At 37.9% G+C, this 17,036-nt stretch overlaps 1 protein-coding gene across 2 annotated transcripts; it reads left to right on the top strand.

The window, feature by feature from the left end:
• The first annotated feature begins 154 nt into the window (after window positions 1-154).
• Window positions 155-11,854, top strand: tgfbrap1 (transforming growth factor, beta receptor associated protein 1). 2 transcript variants are annotated; one of them, XM_044029892.1, is made up of 13 exons: window positions 155-364; window positions 1,447-2,157; window positions 2,732-2,926; window positions 3,938-4,092; window positions 5,050-5,132; window positions 5,728-5,908; window positions 5,995-6,155; window positions 6,449-6,506; window positions 6,601-6,744; window positions 6,827-6,970; window positions 7,925-8,084; window positions 8,456-8,922; window positions 9,382-11,854. In XM_044029892.1, exons 2-13 carry the CDS (start codon window positions 1,461-1,463, stop codon window positions 9,568-9,570), a joined length of 2,634 nt encoding a protein of 877 aa, XP_043885827.1. In that variant the 5' UTR covers window positions 155-364; window positions 1,447-1,460; the 3' UTR covers window positions 9,571-11,854. The 2 variants fall into 2 exon arrangements, with proteins under 2 accessions (XP_043885827.1, XP_043885828.1); XM_044029893.1 differs by having other exon boundaries at window positions 187-364; window positions 1,442-2,157.
• Window positions 11,855-17,036: the final 5,182 nt, after the last annotated feature.

Genomic DNA, 17,036 nt, shown 5'->3' with positions numbered 1-17,036 from the left:
ATTATCCTCCTTAAATCCGTTTACACAGCCATATACGTATTTATATGTGGATTACTGAACATACAAGAAGCCAGTTTGAAATGTGTTAAAAATATTCAACTTCCCTGCTTTCTTGACAGTCTTGAACGCAGCTCTAAATCACAGGCAGCCAGCAGGAGTTCAGTGTGACTGGGCGGTGTTTAATTCGGCCAAGGAAGGAGCCAACGCTACCATTCAAGCCATAATTTTCGCTTGACTGCGGTGCCGACCACAACAGCATGGGTACAGCACTGTGCAGGTGTAACTATATGCTGTGCCTGCAGTAGCAGTAAGGCTTGCCAGTTAGCGGTGGTCCCGTCTGCTGTCCTGTGCGCTGTCTTCAGCGGTACGTATGCTAAAAGCTCCAGGAGAAACTAGGTACAGAGCTGTTGCACAGATCATCACGTTAAGGGAAGGGAGGTCGTTTGGAAATGAGTTGCTTTCCCCGGACATTACACTCCATCAGTGTTGTAATGTAGCATTGTAGATTGTATGAACACATTAATAATAAGCCTTTATTTAGGCGCACAGAGGACGTGCTGTTTCCTAGCTTAAATTAGCTTGATAGCATTGGCACCACTGGAGAACAGCCACTTTCAATTAACGTTAGCTTGCTTAGCTAGCTGGCCTAGACCTCAACTTATGTACTAGAACCGCCAATGGCTTCCTTAGCATGAGCAGTTATGTAGGGTTACATGCACGTCATCCCCCTCACTGTTTACCTGCCAACTTTATTTTGTTGCCGTTGTTGGCCTTTATGGGCATCGTAAGCAAGCTAACGTGAATGCTGTTAGCTTTCACCACATTTTAGCAGTGCTCTATGTAATGATATTTTCCAAATTTGTTAAACTTGATCCCATTTGCGTGCTAAGTTCACTTTGTTAAGCATCAACTAGCAATTAATACATATGCATCAGCCTTGCCCACTGAGGTAATTGTTTAATATGCATTAAAACCTACTGTAAGTACTATCAAAACATTGTCATTTGAACCATTTCTTAACTGTCTAATATGTCAATAAATGCTTGATAGGGGACTTAAAAAAAGTATTATTGACAGTATTGCCTTACTTGACATAAACCCTTACTGTCCATCAGGAAATTAAACTGAATGACCGCTGTTTGTGATATAAAATGTCCAGGGTAGTGATAAATTCTTATCTTGTATTCATTTCCTTATTAATTAATACTCATCACACTTATGCAAGCTGTTAGCCACAAATAAATAACTTAAAACCATCAAAGGTAAATAGCTGAAGAGGTTATTCTGAATGAAGAACACTAATTTCTCAGTCAGTCTTCTCATAATGACAGTGAAATAACATCAAAATGTATTATCACCTGGTCTGCAGTATCTTTTTTCATATTTATACATTCATTTTGTTTGCAGTCTTGTTGACTTTTGCCTGTTTTGTGTCATCTAGTGTAGATGCCTTTGTTGAGATGAGTGTGAAGGCTTTTGAGCTTGTCCCCGCTGTGGAGCGAGATCTCCTCATGGGCGACAAGGCTCGCATCAACATCGAGTGCATTGAATGTTGTGGGAAGCACTTGTACGTGGGTACCAATGACTGCTTCATCCACCACTTCCTGTTGGACGAAGTCACTTCCTCCAAAGGAAAACTGAGTTACTCGGCTCAAAAGCTACTGCACAAATACCTGGGCCTCAAGAAACCAGTTGCTGAGCTGCGGGCTGCTTCTGCCTTGGAGCGTCTGATAGTGCTTTGTGATGGAATAGTGTTTCTCATCGATATGGTGACACTGGAGACTGTGCCTTCAGCAGCAGGTGGTGGAGCCAAGATCAGAGGTGTGACGGCGTTTTGCATTAATGAGAACCCAGTAAATGGTGATCCCTTCTGTGTGGAAATGTGTGTACTCTCCTCCAAGCGGCGGACAGTGCAGATTTACATGGTATATGAGGACAGAGTCCAACTGGTCAAAGAAGTGAGCACTCCTGAGCAGCCCTGTGCTGTAAGTCTTGATGGTTACTTCTTGTGCTTGGCCCTTGCTACACAATACATGATCCTGAACTACAACTCTGGAGCCTCCCAAGACCTCTTCCCTTACAACAGTGAAGAGAGGAGGCCCATTTTAAAGAGGATTGGCAGGGAGGAGTTCCTCTTAGCAGCACCTGGTGGTCTAGGTAAGTTAGAAATATTGATTAATCTGCAGATCATTGGATGTATTAATAACAAATTCAATGTGGTGATTCCTGCTAAAAATCCTAGAAATCAGTGATGAGTGTTTTTTTCATAAATTGTATAGCAGTTCAATGTGTGGTAAGTGGTGACATTTAACAGTTCAAAATATTTTTTGAAAATATTGCACTATATTTGTATTGTACTATATGATATTGGTCAAAATCACTGGATAAAATATGAAGGATAAAAATGTAAAATCCGATATGATCCAGAAATCCTATATCGCTTACTTTACTATGCACATACTTTAATAATGTAAATACAAAAGTATTTTTGCTGAGTCATGTTGTGGGCTGCTTATTTGTTACACAGTGGGTGAATTATGTATTTGAAATTGCTTGAAATGTGTTATTAGCAGCATCATAGTATAAAATGACAGTATCAGTTGTGAAATTGGTATCGGACAAAAAGTGATATTGTGCCATCCTTATTGCTAATATTACTTATCTTTGTGTGTCTCTGTACTTGGTAGCATATGAATTATTTGACTAAATGATATCCACATTTTTCCTTTAGGAATGTTTGCCAATGCAGAGGGGGTATCTCAGCGGGCTCCAGTCAACTGGTCAGAGGGCGTGATTGGTGCCGCTGTATGTTTTCCATATGTGGTGGCCTTGGATGAGAACTTCATCACCATCCATAGCATGTTGGATCAACAGCTGAAACAGACCCTGTCATTCAGAGATGGGCACATTCTGCAAGACTTTGAAGGTATTATCACATTAATGTTGAAACCAATCAAAAATAATCGGCATAAAGAGTAATCATTTTGTTTTTTCAGGTTAGTTGGGGACAATGCTCAATAAGTTCTTGATATTATACATGCTCCCCTCTCACATTAAAAATGTAATAAAACATCAGTTGAGCTAGACCAAAGATTTTTTTTATTAAATTCAAAACCCAGAGCTTATGCCACTTATACCAATTATTTTCCTGACATTCTGGTTGAAGTTTTCTTTGTTCTTTGTTCAAAGGTTTTTATATGGGGACACACTTTTTAAAGATATCAAACTATGTTGTTCAAATTCATAGTAGAAATAAACATAAGAATATAACTTTTTTAACTCTGCTGCAATTTCTGTAACACTTACTATTATATTGACAAACTTAGAATGCTGTAAAATATTCTGCAAATGTATTTATTTTTTTAACTCCACCAGCACCAACGCTGGTTCAAGTGAACATCAACCAAGGACATTTATGAAACTGTGAGCATTTCTGTGTGAAGCTGCTAAATCCTTTTTTTCACCCATTTAACATGATGTGGAAGGAGTTAATTTTATTCCAGGAATAAAAAAAGACATTGCCTTGGATTGCTGGACTGAGACCACAAAACATTTTATAAAAATTTACTTAAAGACATCTAGAGCTGTTTACTGGACTCTTAATGGGATTTGAAGTGTGAGCAAGTATTTCCGATTACAGACCATTTTCACTACAGTAGTATTACTCACTAGAGCTTTTTTTAAAAGGGCAAGCAACTGAAAATGAAAAGCTATGAATGGAGGCACAGAAGTCAAAAGTAAAATGTATTCTTGTAGTTGATTCTCAGAAACCAAACTCTGGAACCATGTTATGACATGTTTTTTACCTCTAGTATGTGTGTCGTCATTCGTAATTGAGCCTCGTAAAGGCCATTGTGACACAGGATTAAAACTAAGCAGCTTCCTTGTAATATCATACATGTTTTGGCTACTTGAGTGTGTATTGTCTGTTTTTTAGGGAAGGTAATACTGGCCTCCACTAAAGCAGTCTATGTCCTGGTGCCCTTGCCACTGGAGAGACAGATCCAAGACTTACTGGCCAGTCACAGAGTGGAAGAGGCGCTCACCCTCACAGAGGGAGCACAGAGGAATATTCCCAAAGATAAGTTTCAGGTAATAAACAATGTCTTTTCATTTTAAGAGCTAAAGTGGGTTAAGATAACGCGGCATGTGAATCATAGACCATATAATGATATTGGTATTATAGTAATGATTATCAGTGTGATATGAATCACATAACTGACATTATTTTTGATGGAGATTAGGGCTGTCAATCTTCCTCTATAATCCCATTTTAATTCCATTACTTATTATTTTTAATATCTGAATTATATTCAAATTTTTAATTAAAATTTTACTTTTGTATTTTTTCCGGTTGTTGATGGAAAGCCAAAAACTTTCCACACATGGCTTTTTAGATGCTCAGGAGTTGTGACCTCCATCGGTGTATTATCGCCATCTGCCATTTCTGGCAATGTGAGATTGTTGTGATTCAGAAAACTTAATTGTTCTGCGGGGGTCATACCTGACCAAAGCATTTTGTTTTTCACATGTGGATGGGCAGAGCAAGCTTGTCGCCATGTTTTAACATGTGCATTAAAAAAATTAAATACAGTAATTACAGCACTCGATTATTATGCATTTTTTAATTTTCGAATTATATTTGACTCTTTCGAATTTCGTTCGATGGAGACATGCATCAGATGTAAGGCTGCAATTTTCTCCATCAATCATAAAATAGTTGGTGAATAATTTAGTAATTGATTACTCTTTGCAGCTACTGTGGGAAACAGTGATGTCATAATCCCACCTCTATCTTGTGCTTGCATTCACTGCAGCTCTCTTTGTCATCGTCTTCTTGTGCTTGGAGATTGTTTGGTCTGTTGGCTTTCCTGAGACACCCTGGTTTTCTTCATTCTGATGCTGTCTTTATGGAAGACAGCATCTTAGTTTAAGAACTAAAACGAAAAGATTGTATAGAGAAAAGTTCCTCGTCGTGTGGATAAGGCATTTGAGCAGCACCAAAAAATCCACAAGAGTCTGATATATTGTGACTGTCTGCATTAACAGGTTTTGCACAAAAGAATCCTTCAGCAGGTGGGTTTCATACAGTTCAGCCAACTTCAGTTTCGAGAAGCAAGAGAGCACTTCAGGTAAGATGCTCAATTAGTGTTTGATGATATTCTAGCTTTTGGTAAACAGATTTTTCTGGTCATGAGAATAAACTAGAATGTACAAGCCCAAGATTTTCCTAGAACTGTCTTTATGTTCCTTAACATGTATATTGTACATTCATATTGCTCTAATTTGTTGAACCTTCCATTTAAATAATATATTTGGCTGCATTTGACCCTCCCATACACACATTGAGCTGTTAATAATTTAAAGTGAAATCAATGTTGTAATAAAATTTACACCTTTGACAGCCATCATGAAATGCATCTGGTAATTAATTAATTAATTTGTGCATTCATCCATTCCTTCATTTACTTATGTATTTATTTATTTTAATTAATAATATCAGTTTTATCAAACAAACATTTAAAATTAGTCTCTTCTGTATGAACTGTTTGTTTTCCTGTTTGAAAGTTTACTTATTATCAGAAAATTGTTGGATTGATATGTCTTCATTAATCTGTCCTTAGATAATGTGATATTGAATCCAAAGAAATAAAAATATATATGTACATAGTCTTCTATTATTACAAATTTAAACCTTTTCTTGGGACCATATCATTATATTTTCAGGAAGGGTCAGCTGGATGTGCGAGAGCTGATCTCTCTCTACCCACTACTGCTGCCAGCTTCCTCTTCATTCACTCGCTGCCACCCTCCTCTCCATGAGTTTGCAGATCTCAACCACCTGGCACAAGGTGACCAGGAGAAAGTGCTTCTGTACAAGAACTTCCTCATCAGTTATTTGGGAGAGGTAAATGGAGTAAATTAACTTCACTCACATGTCATGAGTTATAGTTGGTGGTAATCACAGAAGGTTGTCTTTATCCTCACGCACAGGTACGAAACACAGAGGTGGTGAACGTTTGTAGAGAGGATGTGGACACAGCGTTGTTAAAACTGTATGCTGAACAGGATCACGAGAGCCTTCTAGACCTTCTAGCTTCAGACAATACCTGCCTGCTGACAGACAGCATCCCGTGGCTAGAGAAATATCACAAGTGTGTACACTTTCATTTTTACAGTAGGTTTGGAAAAATACTGTAAATTAAGAATGTTTTCCCAAATATAAATTCTAATTGTTTATTTTTCTGAATTTACTAAATGTGAGTGAGTGAGCTGACAGAAGAAAAATCTGAATCATATCAAAATTTTCACCACCTTTTGCAAAAACATCATTAATTATTTTAGGTACACTTTTTTTTAGGAATTTGGCAGATATGTTGTTCCAACAACAGTGTTGAGGAAACATCGCCACTGTTAATTTGCTGGTCTTGTCTCTGCCTCTCTGTAGATATTTTGCACTTGGGCTGCTCTATCATTATAATGGTCAAGACTCAGCAGCACTTCAGGTATGTATGCTTACAAATGACCTGTTACTGGTCCTCACTGTAGAATCAACCTCAAAGGATTTTAACATTTTTCCTTTGTTCATGTTGCTGTCAGTTGTGGATTCGTTTGGCAGATGGGGATCTGCAGGATTCCACAAGAACTGACCTTTTTGAGTATATTGTGGACTTTCTGTCCTCCTGCTCCAATCTGGACCTTGTATGGACGTATGCAGACTGGGCCTTGCTGAAAGACCCCACTGTAGGTTTGCCAGTACCTAAAACTGATCTGGTATTGTGTAGTGGTAGAGCTGTAGTAGTAACCTTTCCCTTCTTGTTTGCAGATAGGCATGCATATCTTTACTAAGAGGCCTCTCAGTAAGGATGTGTCGCAATTAAACCCTGATGATGTCATCACGTACCTTGGAAAACACAGCCAAGCGCTGCTTCTTTACTTGGAATACCTGGTGCTTGAGAGAAGGATACAGGTAGGGTGAAAAAATGAATGGGTCTGCTGTCAATGAGAGTGGTTAATGAATGAATAATGATGTAGTGAGAGAGAACAGGAAGATCCTGGTTCAGGTTCAAGTTGTGCTTAGACTCTAGGGTAGTCTTGTAAGATTTGAGGTCATAAATTTCATATATATGAGAGGCTGTCCACATTGTTTTTTTGGAAGTTGTCTAATAGGATTTGGGTTTCCGGACACACAAATCTGATGTGGATTCCTGGTGTAACGACATGGGCTTTGGTAGCAATGTGTGACTTTGGCACTGACTCAAAAGATACTAAGTGGCCCCCAAGTGGCAACTCTCCATGACACGGTTAAAGCTGTGTGCTGCACTCACGGGCGCTCTGCTTGCAGACATGCTAACCCGAGAGCTCACAGTTTCAGCAGCCAGGGTGTCTGATCTAAGACTCATTTGTAGTGATACAATCAAAATCTCATTTCAAACAATACATGGTTTGTATCTCACTATGGCTGGTCTATATATCAATATTCTATCTATATCGTGACATTTGAGCTTAGATTTTGGGTATCATCAGCAGAATTTGACTATGTGTATAGGCCATTTCCTTGTTTCTAACACATAAATATCCTTCATTTAACATTTAAAATCCAAATAAATAAATCAGGTATTATCTGACATGAAAGGTAATAAGTATATTTTAAGATCAAGTAATGCCGATCATAAACTGTAGATATTTTTTATTTTAAGTGTGTAGTTACAGCATATTGTCACTCTCCTTTACAAAAAAATATATTATATAATATAATATTATTGTTAAGGCTATAATAAGCAAACTGTTTCATAGACATGTCAGAAGGTATTATGGAGGTGTGGTCAAAGATGACGAAGATTAATTTTGAGGCTATGTAGTCTTTTTAGCAGCTTCCTAAAGTTAATTGAATTCATGCTTTCCTGTGTCTGTGTGGCCACAGAAAGAGAAGTTCCACACACACCTGGCTGTATTGTACCTGGAGAGGGTCTTGTCACTGCAATCACAGTCACCAACAGATGAGGCGCAGCTGACCACAGCCAGAGAGAGGCTTCAAGCCCTTCTCAGGGAGTCCAACCTATACCTTGTACAGTTACTTTTAGGTGAGCCAAATGTTTGTTTTTTTCTTTGTAAACTTTGTAAAAAAAAGCAGTTTTACAGTATTTGAACCAGCTTATTCAGGATTTTAATGAAGTTATTTATTGACTCAGAACTGCAGTATGTACCATTATGGTGATTTGCGAGTTGTTTCCTGTCTTTGTGAACAGAAATTATGTAAAATAATAATCTTAATCTTGACACATTTCGCAGCAGATCGTAGCAACATGATTGCAGTGCTGACTTGTATCCAGATTTCCGGAGAGTCCTCTAAATCAAAGACTTGTTGATTTTGATCATATGGACATATCATTCTGCAGTCGTTTATTTATTTTTTTTTTACTTCTGATATGTTGTGTTCCTCTGCTCTGCTTAGATAAGATGGAGAACTGTGAACAGCTGCTGCTAGAACGTGCAACACTATATGGCAAACTGGAGGAGCATGAGAGAGCTCTGCACATACTGGTACACCAGCTCAGAGACTTCCGCTCTGCTGAGGCCTTCTGCTTATGGGCCTCGTCTTGTCGGGACTCTGCTTACCGACAGCAGCTCTTTCACCTGCTCTTGGGGGTGTATCTCGATGGGAGCCACCGTGGACAGTCCCATGCAGTAGCAGCAGGGGGTAGTGGAGAGCTGGAGATGGCAGCAGTGGACCTCCTGAACCGTCACGGCGAGGTTTTTGACGCCATCAGTGTCCTACGGCTACTCCCTGAAAGCTGGTCACTGCAGCTGCTGCGGCCCTTCCTGGGTCGAGCAGTCAGGGCCAGTATGCATGCCTGCCGCACTTCCCAAATTGCTCTGGGGTTAGCTCACTCTGAAAACCTGCAACTGCTACATGATCGGGTAAGACACGTGTGAGACAACAAAGATATAATCAATGTGCAACATAGTTCCTCTAACTGTTAAATGTATTTAATTTTTTTTTTAAATGTTCTCTATCTTCTTGGTTTATTGATAATTGTTTGGTCCATAAAATGTCGACCAATCTATTTTAAACCTCAAAATGATGACGTCTTGTTTTGTCTACATTCACACCTATGGGCAATTTAGAGTGTCCAATTAACCTCTGCATGTTTTTGGACTGTGGGAGGAAACTGGAGAACCCGGAGAACTCCCATGTGCAAACAGGGAGAACATGCAAACTATACAGAAAGGCCCTCAGTCGGACTGGGTCACAAACATGGGTCTTCTTGCTGCAAGGCAACAATGCTCGCCACTAGTGTGCTGTGTGGTCATAATATGGTGTTGTCTTTGTGCCCATTAGTCCTTTAACTTCCTGTCGTATATCTTTGTTTTCTCCAGTTGAAAGAACGAAAGAAACAAATCCTGGTGTCTGAAAAGAAGGGATGCCATCTGTGCCACAACACCTTCAGTGAGCCTGATGTGGTGTGTCTGCCCGGCGCAGTGCCTGTCCACACTCACTGTGTCGCCCACAGAGTAAGAGACTCGCCCACAAAGAGACTGTTAACTAATAGCAGCAACCACACGTGAGACACCACCGTTTAAACTGTCACATGACCTGCGATGGTTGGAGGCACCAAAATAAAGCAGGGGCTCGCTAAGATTGGATTGGCTGAGGACTGAGGGGGGTTTAAAAAAAAAGCACAGAGCACACTTTGACAGAGAGGATCACAAAGAAAGCTGTGTATGTGTGAGGGAGAAACTGGTGATTTCAGCTATTTATTCCTGTTCTGCAGTTATGCTTCACTTTATGCCACAACTTTTATTGGTAAAAAAAGAAAAAACCTGCCTTTTTAAAATAACTTAAATGGAGAGTAAATCAAAGCTCTTGTTTGCTTGTTCCTTTTGTGTGTGTGATGTGTTCCCTTTCTTGTCTTCATTTCGTTCAGGTTTTCAACCTGAGTAACATCTCGAGTAAGATTTTGGTCCAGAAAATGTTGAAAAATGTTAACCAGTTTTTTTATAACCTCAAAATGAGGTTTTCAAATGTCTTGATTTGTACACAAACCAAAATTATTCAGTCTCAATGATTTCTTTGTTATATGAAGATGAAAATAAAACAAAGGACTTGTATTAATTATTAAATAATAAACATTCAAACCAATTAATTCACTATAAAATTAATTGTAGATCTGTTAAGTTATCGATCAGTAATGGATTCATCATCACAGCTCTACTTCAGAGCACACAATATTTAAATTATTTTGCAAATATCTTTGAACCATGTGAAGTATTAACACCTCAGGTCTGGGTGCTTCATATCACTTAAATTGATTTATTATTAGGGTAAGGGTTACTGTGAAAAACTTATCAGTGCTGATAAATGAAGAGAGTTCAGAAGTGGTTTCAGTGCTGTCGTTTATAAAACTCACGCAAATTAAATGACTGATCGTGTCAGACATTTTCTGTCATTTTATAGTAATTGAGTGAATAAAATGAGAGGGATATTTGCTGTCCAGCTGGTGTTTGCTACCCCTCTGTGGGCTGTGCAGGTACTGCAGGTGGTACATTAAAAATGAATAGTCATTTTCAGTTTTGTAATTAGTAAATAAGTTATCATTAACTGTTCTGAATCAATTAAAAAAGGTAACATGAAGTCATATATATGTATTAAAAGACTTGCATTATACAAAATGTTGATGGGGAATAGTTTTCAGGTGGGAAAAGGACAGCATGTGTGTGTTGATTGGAGTTGAGATTAAAGGTGTTGGTCACATGAGATTTGTAGAACTTTCGATTAGTGTTCTTCAGTTTGGGAATGGCTGCTACAGATAAAAATGAATCGCTTGCAGCTTCTGTCTGGACAAATCTAAGCCCCAGTCAAAATGGACTGGTGTAAACTAAAATGTATCCTTAATTGGCTTGAAACAGGTGAACAAATCTTGTGAAATCAGTACTTGCAAGAACAGGTAGTCATTTTTCAAATTGTTTACCGCTTTCATAATAATACACTTAATTTTGTTCAAGCTGTAAAAACATATGTGTCCACAAGATGGCAGTAATGTATAAAACAAATACGGTGAACAGCAGGTGTAGCAGTGGAATGAAATTATGATATTCTTCACTATTATTCTACTCGAGTCACAGGAAGAAACAACTATTATCTTTTTGGGACAAAACTATTCATCCTGTTACCACACTGGTGTTTAATAAGCTGTCTCTGGAGGTGTGCTATTGAAATACTTAAAATGATAATTCAATTATAAACTGACATCCAGTGACACGGTGTACAGAATTGGTATGTGTATGAGAATGCATGGCTGAAGCTTTCCTGCAGAAAGTAATGAATGAGACAGTGAAAAGACGAAACCTTTATCATCCATGACTTGAATGGCCCAAGAACATACGGCTTGATACATCTCTGCTTTCGTAACTGCATCCCTCAGAGTGCTGAAGTTATGGCTTTAACCTTTTAATCCTGACACCTCTCTCAGAAAATGGAAGTCAGCCCTGTTCCATCATAATGAAGCCCTAAAATTCTTTACAGACTTGTCATCACAAAGCACCACTTCGTCCTTTAGTGCTATCCTAACGTTGTGTACGTGTCAGTACGTGTCGGTCCTCGTAAACATTTCACCTGCACAGGTGCATAATGTGTCCGTGTTGCAGAATTGTCAGAGCAGTCAAATTCAGGGACGTATTTGGCTTAACCATATCAAACTGCTTCACTCTGAAAAACTGTCTTGTCCAAAGTGATGGAAAGAAGCTTCACTGTTAAAATCAGTGTGAATTCATGTAAACTTGTCTGTCTGTCTGTCTGTCCAAAGATGCTCGGCCTGATTTACGCTAAAATAAAGAAACATTGTCACTTTTACTCCTCCACAACAAATCTGTACATACTGTACAACTACAGCTGCAACTAATGATTATTTTCATGATCAAGTAATCTGACCATTTTTTTTTGTTATATGAAGCAAAGTAACTAGAAAATATTAACGTTTAAGAAGCTGAAAAATCATACGATTTCAAACAGATTATTTGTTTATCAAAATAGTTATCGATTTATTTAGTCAATTAATAATTTGTTAATTTGTGTGCAGCCTTACATACAACAAACCCTTGACAAGATGTTCATCCAAGTTAGGGATGCAACTGATGATAATGTTCATAATCGATTAATCTGTCAATTCTTTTTTTTTCAAGTAGTTTCAGAAAATGTTGAAAATTATGTTTTCTAGAGCTGAAACGATTATTAATAGATTACTACTATACAACTGTTTTTAATCGGTTTTGAAGCTAAGATTTCTTATTGTTTCAGCTTCTTAATAGTGAATATGTTCCAGTTTATTTGCTCCATATAACAATCATAACTGAATAATTTTGATTTGTGGACAAAACAAGACATTAGAGAATATCATTTCCTGGTTTGACAAATACTGATTTTACATGTTTTCTGATATTTTATGGACCAAACCATTACTCAATTTAATCGGGAATATAATTGACAGATTAATCAATTCTGAAGATAATTGTGAGTTGCAGCCCTAATGTTTTCAAATGTCTTGTTTTGTCCACAAACCAAAATGATTCAGATTTAATGATTTCTTTGTTCCATGGAGCAAAGAAAATATTCATATTTAAGAAGCTGATGAATCAGAAATTAAATTAATTTTTTCAAAAGATCAGTCTGGATTCCTCAATCAAGCCTCCAAGGACAAACTTATTTTTTCAGAGAGAAAAAGTCTTTGGAGTACTTCCAGATGTTACTCAGTTGAATGTGTATGTCACACCGACCAAAGCACATCTTTGTTGTGGGTTATGCTCATTTCTCTGGTGCCTGTGCCGTCGATGCTCACGTTTTGTGGCTGTAAACCATTTCTGCAGGGGACTGTGTGCAAACATGGACATCTGAATATTGTAGATGCAGTCAAGTGTTTTGCTTTCCATGACTGAAATCCACGGCTTCTGCAGTGTTTTTCTGTCCTAACAACGTGTTAGTGTGCATAACTAGAGTAAAAGTCCTCCTAAAAATGACTAATATTAATAATTGTAAAGTAAAAGATATAGTACAGTTCTGTGGGGAGAAAACAAATGTATTTTATAAATATATGTATACTGGTGTGTATATACTGCATTTGTACTTGGTTTGTTGCTTTCCTAATGAATACCAATGTGGATGTGTACAAACAGTACCTCTGTCCACTTTTAATAAACGGGAAACTAAACTGAACTATGAATGAACTTGTGGAGTCTCAGTTTTACACTCGAAATGAATCACATGTATGTTTTCACATGATAATTTTTAGATTGAAGGTCATGTCTTAAAACCATGGTGTATAATTGAAACAAATGTACGTATTTTATGGAAAATGGTCTGTATTGATATAGCCAGAAAGGTGACTCGCTCTACCACTGATCCACAATAATTAAGAAAGAAACACAGCAGCTGACGTGACACTCACCGTTCCAACCTTTTTAAATTTGTGTTCATCAGATGACAGATCACTCACAAAAAAATAATACAAATCTTTATTCATTGCATAGTGGAATTTGTTGAGAACAAAATCCCTCAAGAAAATTCAAGATGAGACTCAGTAGTGAGTGTCTATGCACTCCTTACAACTTACAATGTATGGGCATGCTCCTGATGAGAAGACGGATGTTCTCCTGAGGGATCTCCTCCCAGACCTGGATCAGGGCAATGGCGATTCTGCCAATCCTGGTGTTCTCTGGCAAATGCCAATCGGGCTGCACAGTGTTGAGCTGTGAGCACAGGCCCCACTTTCTGACAGTTTGAGCAGAAACATGCACATCAGTGGCCTGCTGGAGGTCATTTTGTAGGGCTCTGGCAGTGTACAAAGGAACAGATAATGGTCCTGCTGCTGGGTTGTTGTCCTCCTACGGCCCCCTCCACATCTCCTGGTGTAATGGCTCGTCTCCTGGTATCTCATCCATGCTCTTGACACTGTGTTGGGAGACTCAGCAAACCTTCTTGCCAAAGCATGCATTGTCCATATTTTCCTGGATGAGGTGCAGCAGTTGAGCAACTTCAGTGGGTTGCAGACACCGCCTCATGCTACCTCTAGTGGTGAGGGCACTGGCAAAATGCAAAAGTGACCAAAAATCAGCCAGAAAGGATGAGGACAGGGAAATGGTCTGTGGCCACCACCTGGAGAACCATTCCTTTACAGGGGTTGTCTTGCTAATTGACATTTGGAGGAAAAAAACTCCAATCCGTGGCCTCAAAATAAGTATAACTGTAGGTATATTGTTCCCAACAACAACTTTGGCAGCTGGGTAAGCAAATGAAGCGCACCCTTGCTTAAACACTACACACTACAGTATAGTTAAAAAGATATTCACAGATTCTAACTTCTGCGATCAATAACATTTAAATGAAACATATTTTTACAAACATTATTGTTATTATTATTATTTGGGAAATTCATGTGTCCAGCATGTCATATAATCTGTAGTTGCATTGGTCTATTGGTTTATCCTCCACATGAGAGTAGCGGTGTCGCTGGAGCCAATCGCAGCTGACAAAAGGCTAAAGGTGGGGTCACACCCTGGACCGGTCATCAGAGAACATACAGAAAAGAGCAACCATTCAACCTCACATTCATACCTGTGTGTCCAATTAACCTATGGGAGGCAACTGTTCAAAACCCATGGAGAGAACAAGCAACCTCCACACCGTTGAGGCAACAGCAGTGCTGCACACAATACACAAATGCATTCAATTGAACAAAAGTTTAAAAAAAGGTGTCAATTAAAATAGAATTAAAAGTACCACATTGTCCTTAAAACAAAATAATGTATTTTCCTACTATGAACAGGGTTCCAAAACATTTTTACCAATTCTTTTTCAAATGTTTTCCACAATATTTGACCCAATTTCCATGACTCACTTTAAGTAGTTTATCAGAAGTTGGCCCCTATAGTGACTATAGGGCCCAGTAATGAGGCTCTTACTTTGATAAGCTAGCCCTATCATATGCTGTGTAGCAAAAATGTAACACTGATTTTGGAATGAAATGTCTTAGACAACATCCACAGTGGACTCTGTCTCTCTTTGGAGCTACGTCTTATATTTATTATTCAGACACCACACATGATTAAAGATATACAGTACTTACCTGGCAATTCTGCAAATAGTGAGAAAATGTGAGCGACAACTGGAAACAGGTGGAAGTAGGATGTGTCAAAATAAAACAGGAAATCTAAAACAACAACAACAACAACAAAAACCCACAAAAAAAACCCTAAAAATCAGGAAAATTAAAATCCAAATAAATGAAAACACTAGAAATAATTGAAAAGTCTGGGTTAGGATTGTGACACATCGCTAATTAAAAACATTTCCAAAACATTCACTTAATTCCAAACCATTTCCAGGCCTGGAAAAATGACTGTGGCCTCTCCTACAATGGATCATCTGTCTCCATTTTGTCCTTGAACTTCATATTTAGTATAACAGCATTGTTTGCTGGATACAACAACATTGTGATCACCTGCCATTCTGTTCCAAACCACATCACAGTCACATTTTATGATTTTTGTAACGTTTTAACTACAACCTGAACACATGATAAAGAGTTACCACACACCTGGATTTTATGTTATCACAGAATCAGGATGAACAAACATCTCCTCCTTCCATCCTGTGTGCGTCAAACTGCATCAGAGTAAAGATTCATTTTAATACAAATCTGCTTCTTTGAAGGTTTTTAGTGCTTTTAAACATAGGATCTGTTTGTTCTGGGAGAGGAGGAGACATCAAACCTCTGAGGATAATTTACCTCAATAAAAACCGTGTGATAAATGAACAGTGAAGAACTCCTAAACTAAAAATAAAATGGCAATGGTAAGAGCAAAAACAACAAAATGCCCTGGCATGTTTATAGATGTTATAAATGCACAGCTGCCTGGTTTCTACTTTTATTTTGCTGGACATTATAAACTAAGTGGAAAACTAAACCACACACAGAAGGAGAACAAAACCAATTCAATAAAAACTGCAGGAAGGTGGATGAACATAGTATAGTTTTTGTCATTCAGAATTTTTATTTTATTTAATTTCACTTCTTTTTCAGACACGTAAGAAAACACAACAATAAATAATAATAATAATAATAATAATAATAAACAGACCTGACCGCTGTGCCAATTTTCAAGCGTTTTTATACACGTTAACCCCCTCAAAAATGACAAAGTAATAATAATACTCTGAAGGATAACAATAGGTTCCTCGCACAACTTCGTGCCAGGAGCCATTTCGGCCCCTGCCATTCGTTTCAAATTTGAAAACACAGTCATTGTTTACTACTTTGTCTGAAAAGGAGTAAGAAGAATTATGCTGATTAGCTCCTACCCCTTTCATTTGAATGGTTTCTTTTTTCTGTGGAAAGTTTTGTTTGCTTTTCCTCTGTCATTAATATCATGTGCATGTGAGCTTTTGAACATTTTTTAAACACTAAACACTAAATCTGTCTTTTGAAACCTTGTTTTGCAGATGACATCTAGAGACTGGAATGTAAGTATAGAGCTGAATGTGAAATTCATTTTATTTTTGATGTTAAAACAATTATGAATTGTATGGGGATGTTTATGTTAGCGTGCTTAAAGCATTTTGTTGTTAAGTAGGATAATGTTTTCCATCGTTTTACAGTAATTAAAAAAAACCCACTGTGACACACTTGCTAAAACCAACTGTTAAAAAGAAGAAATTGTTTATTATTAAATTATTGTTTTTGGTTGGAGAAAATGAGCTTCCTAATTGACAAAAATGTATAGGCTATGAATGTATGATGAAGTTCAGAGGACAACTACCTGTCTATCAGCCATTCACTGCATTTTGAAATTCCATTATTAAATGAGACATTTAGCTAGATTTGTACGGAGCCCCTAAAGGGACATAGTGAGATTTTTCTTTTGCGTTACTAAATCATTTATATGAGGTTTATGAACAAATGTCATACTTTAACCTGTTCTCATTCCATGTGACAAAGCAGCGGTTTGCAATGTGTGTTTCATGTGTATAGTGCTTGCTTTCC

Source organism: Solea senegalensis, linkage group LG7, assembly GCF_019176455.1.
Source record: "Solea senegalensis isolate Sse05_10M linkage group LG7, IFAPA_SoseM_1, whole genome shotgun sequence".
Lineage (NCBI taxonomy): Eukaryota > Metazoa > Chordata > Actinopteri > Pleuronectiformes > Soleidae > Solea > Solea senegalensis.
The sequence above is the reverse complement of the archived record's forward strand: the minus strand, read 5'-3'. Positions and strand labels throughout refer to the sequence as shown.

Bases quoted from the DNA above. Each gene is read 5' to 3' on its own strand.
- tgfbrap1 (XM_044029892.1), top strand. From the start codon at position 1,461: ATGAGTGTGAAGGCTTTTGAGCTTGTCCCCGCTGTGGAGCGAGATCTC. The intron at 4,093-5,049 runs GTAATAAACAAT...CTGCATTAACAG, and splicing joins TTCCCAAAGATAAGTTTCAG to GTTTTGCACAAAAGAATCCT. The intron at 6,156-6,448 runs GTGTGTACACTT...GCCTCTCTGTAG, and splicing joins TGGCTAGAGAAATATCACAA to ATATTTTGCACTTGGGCTGC.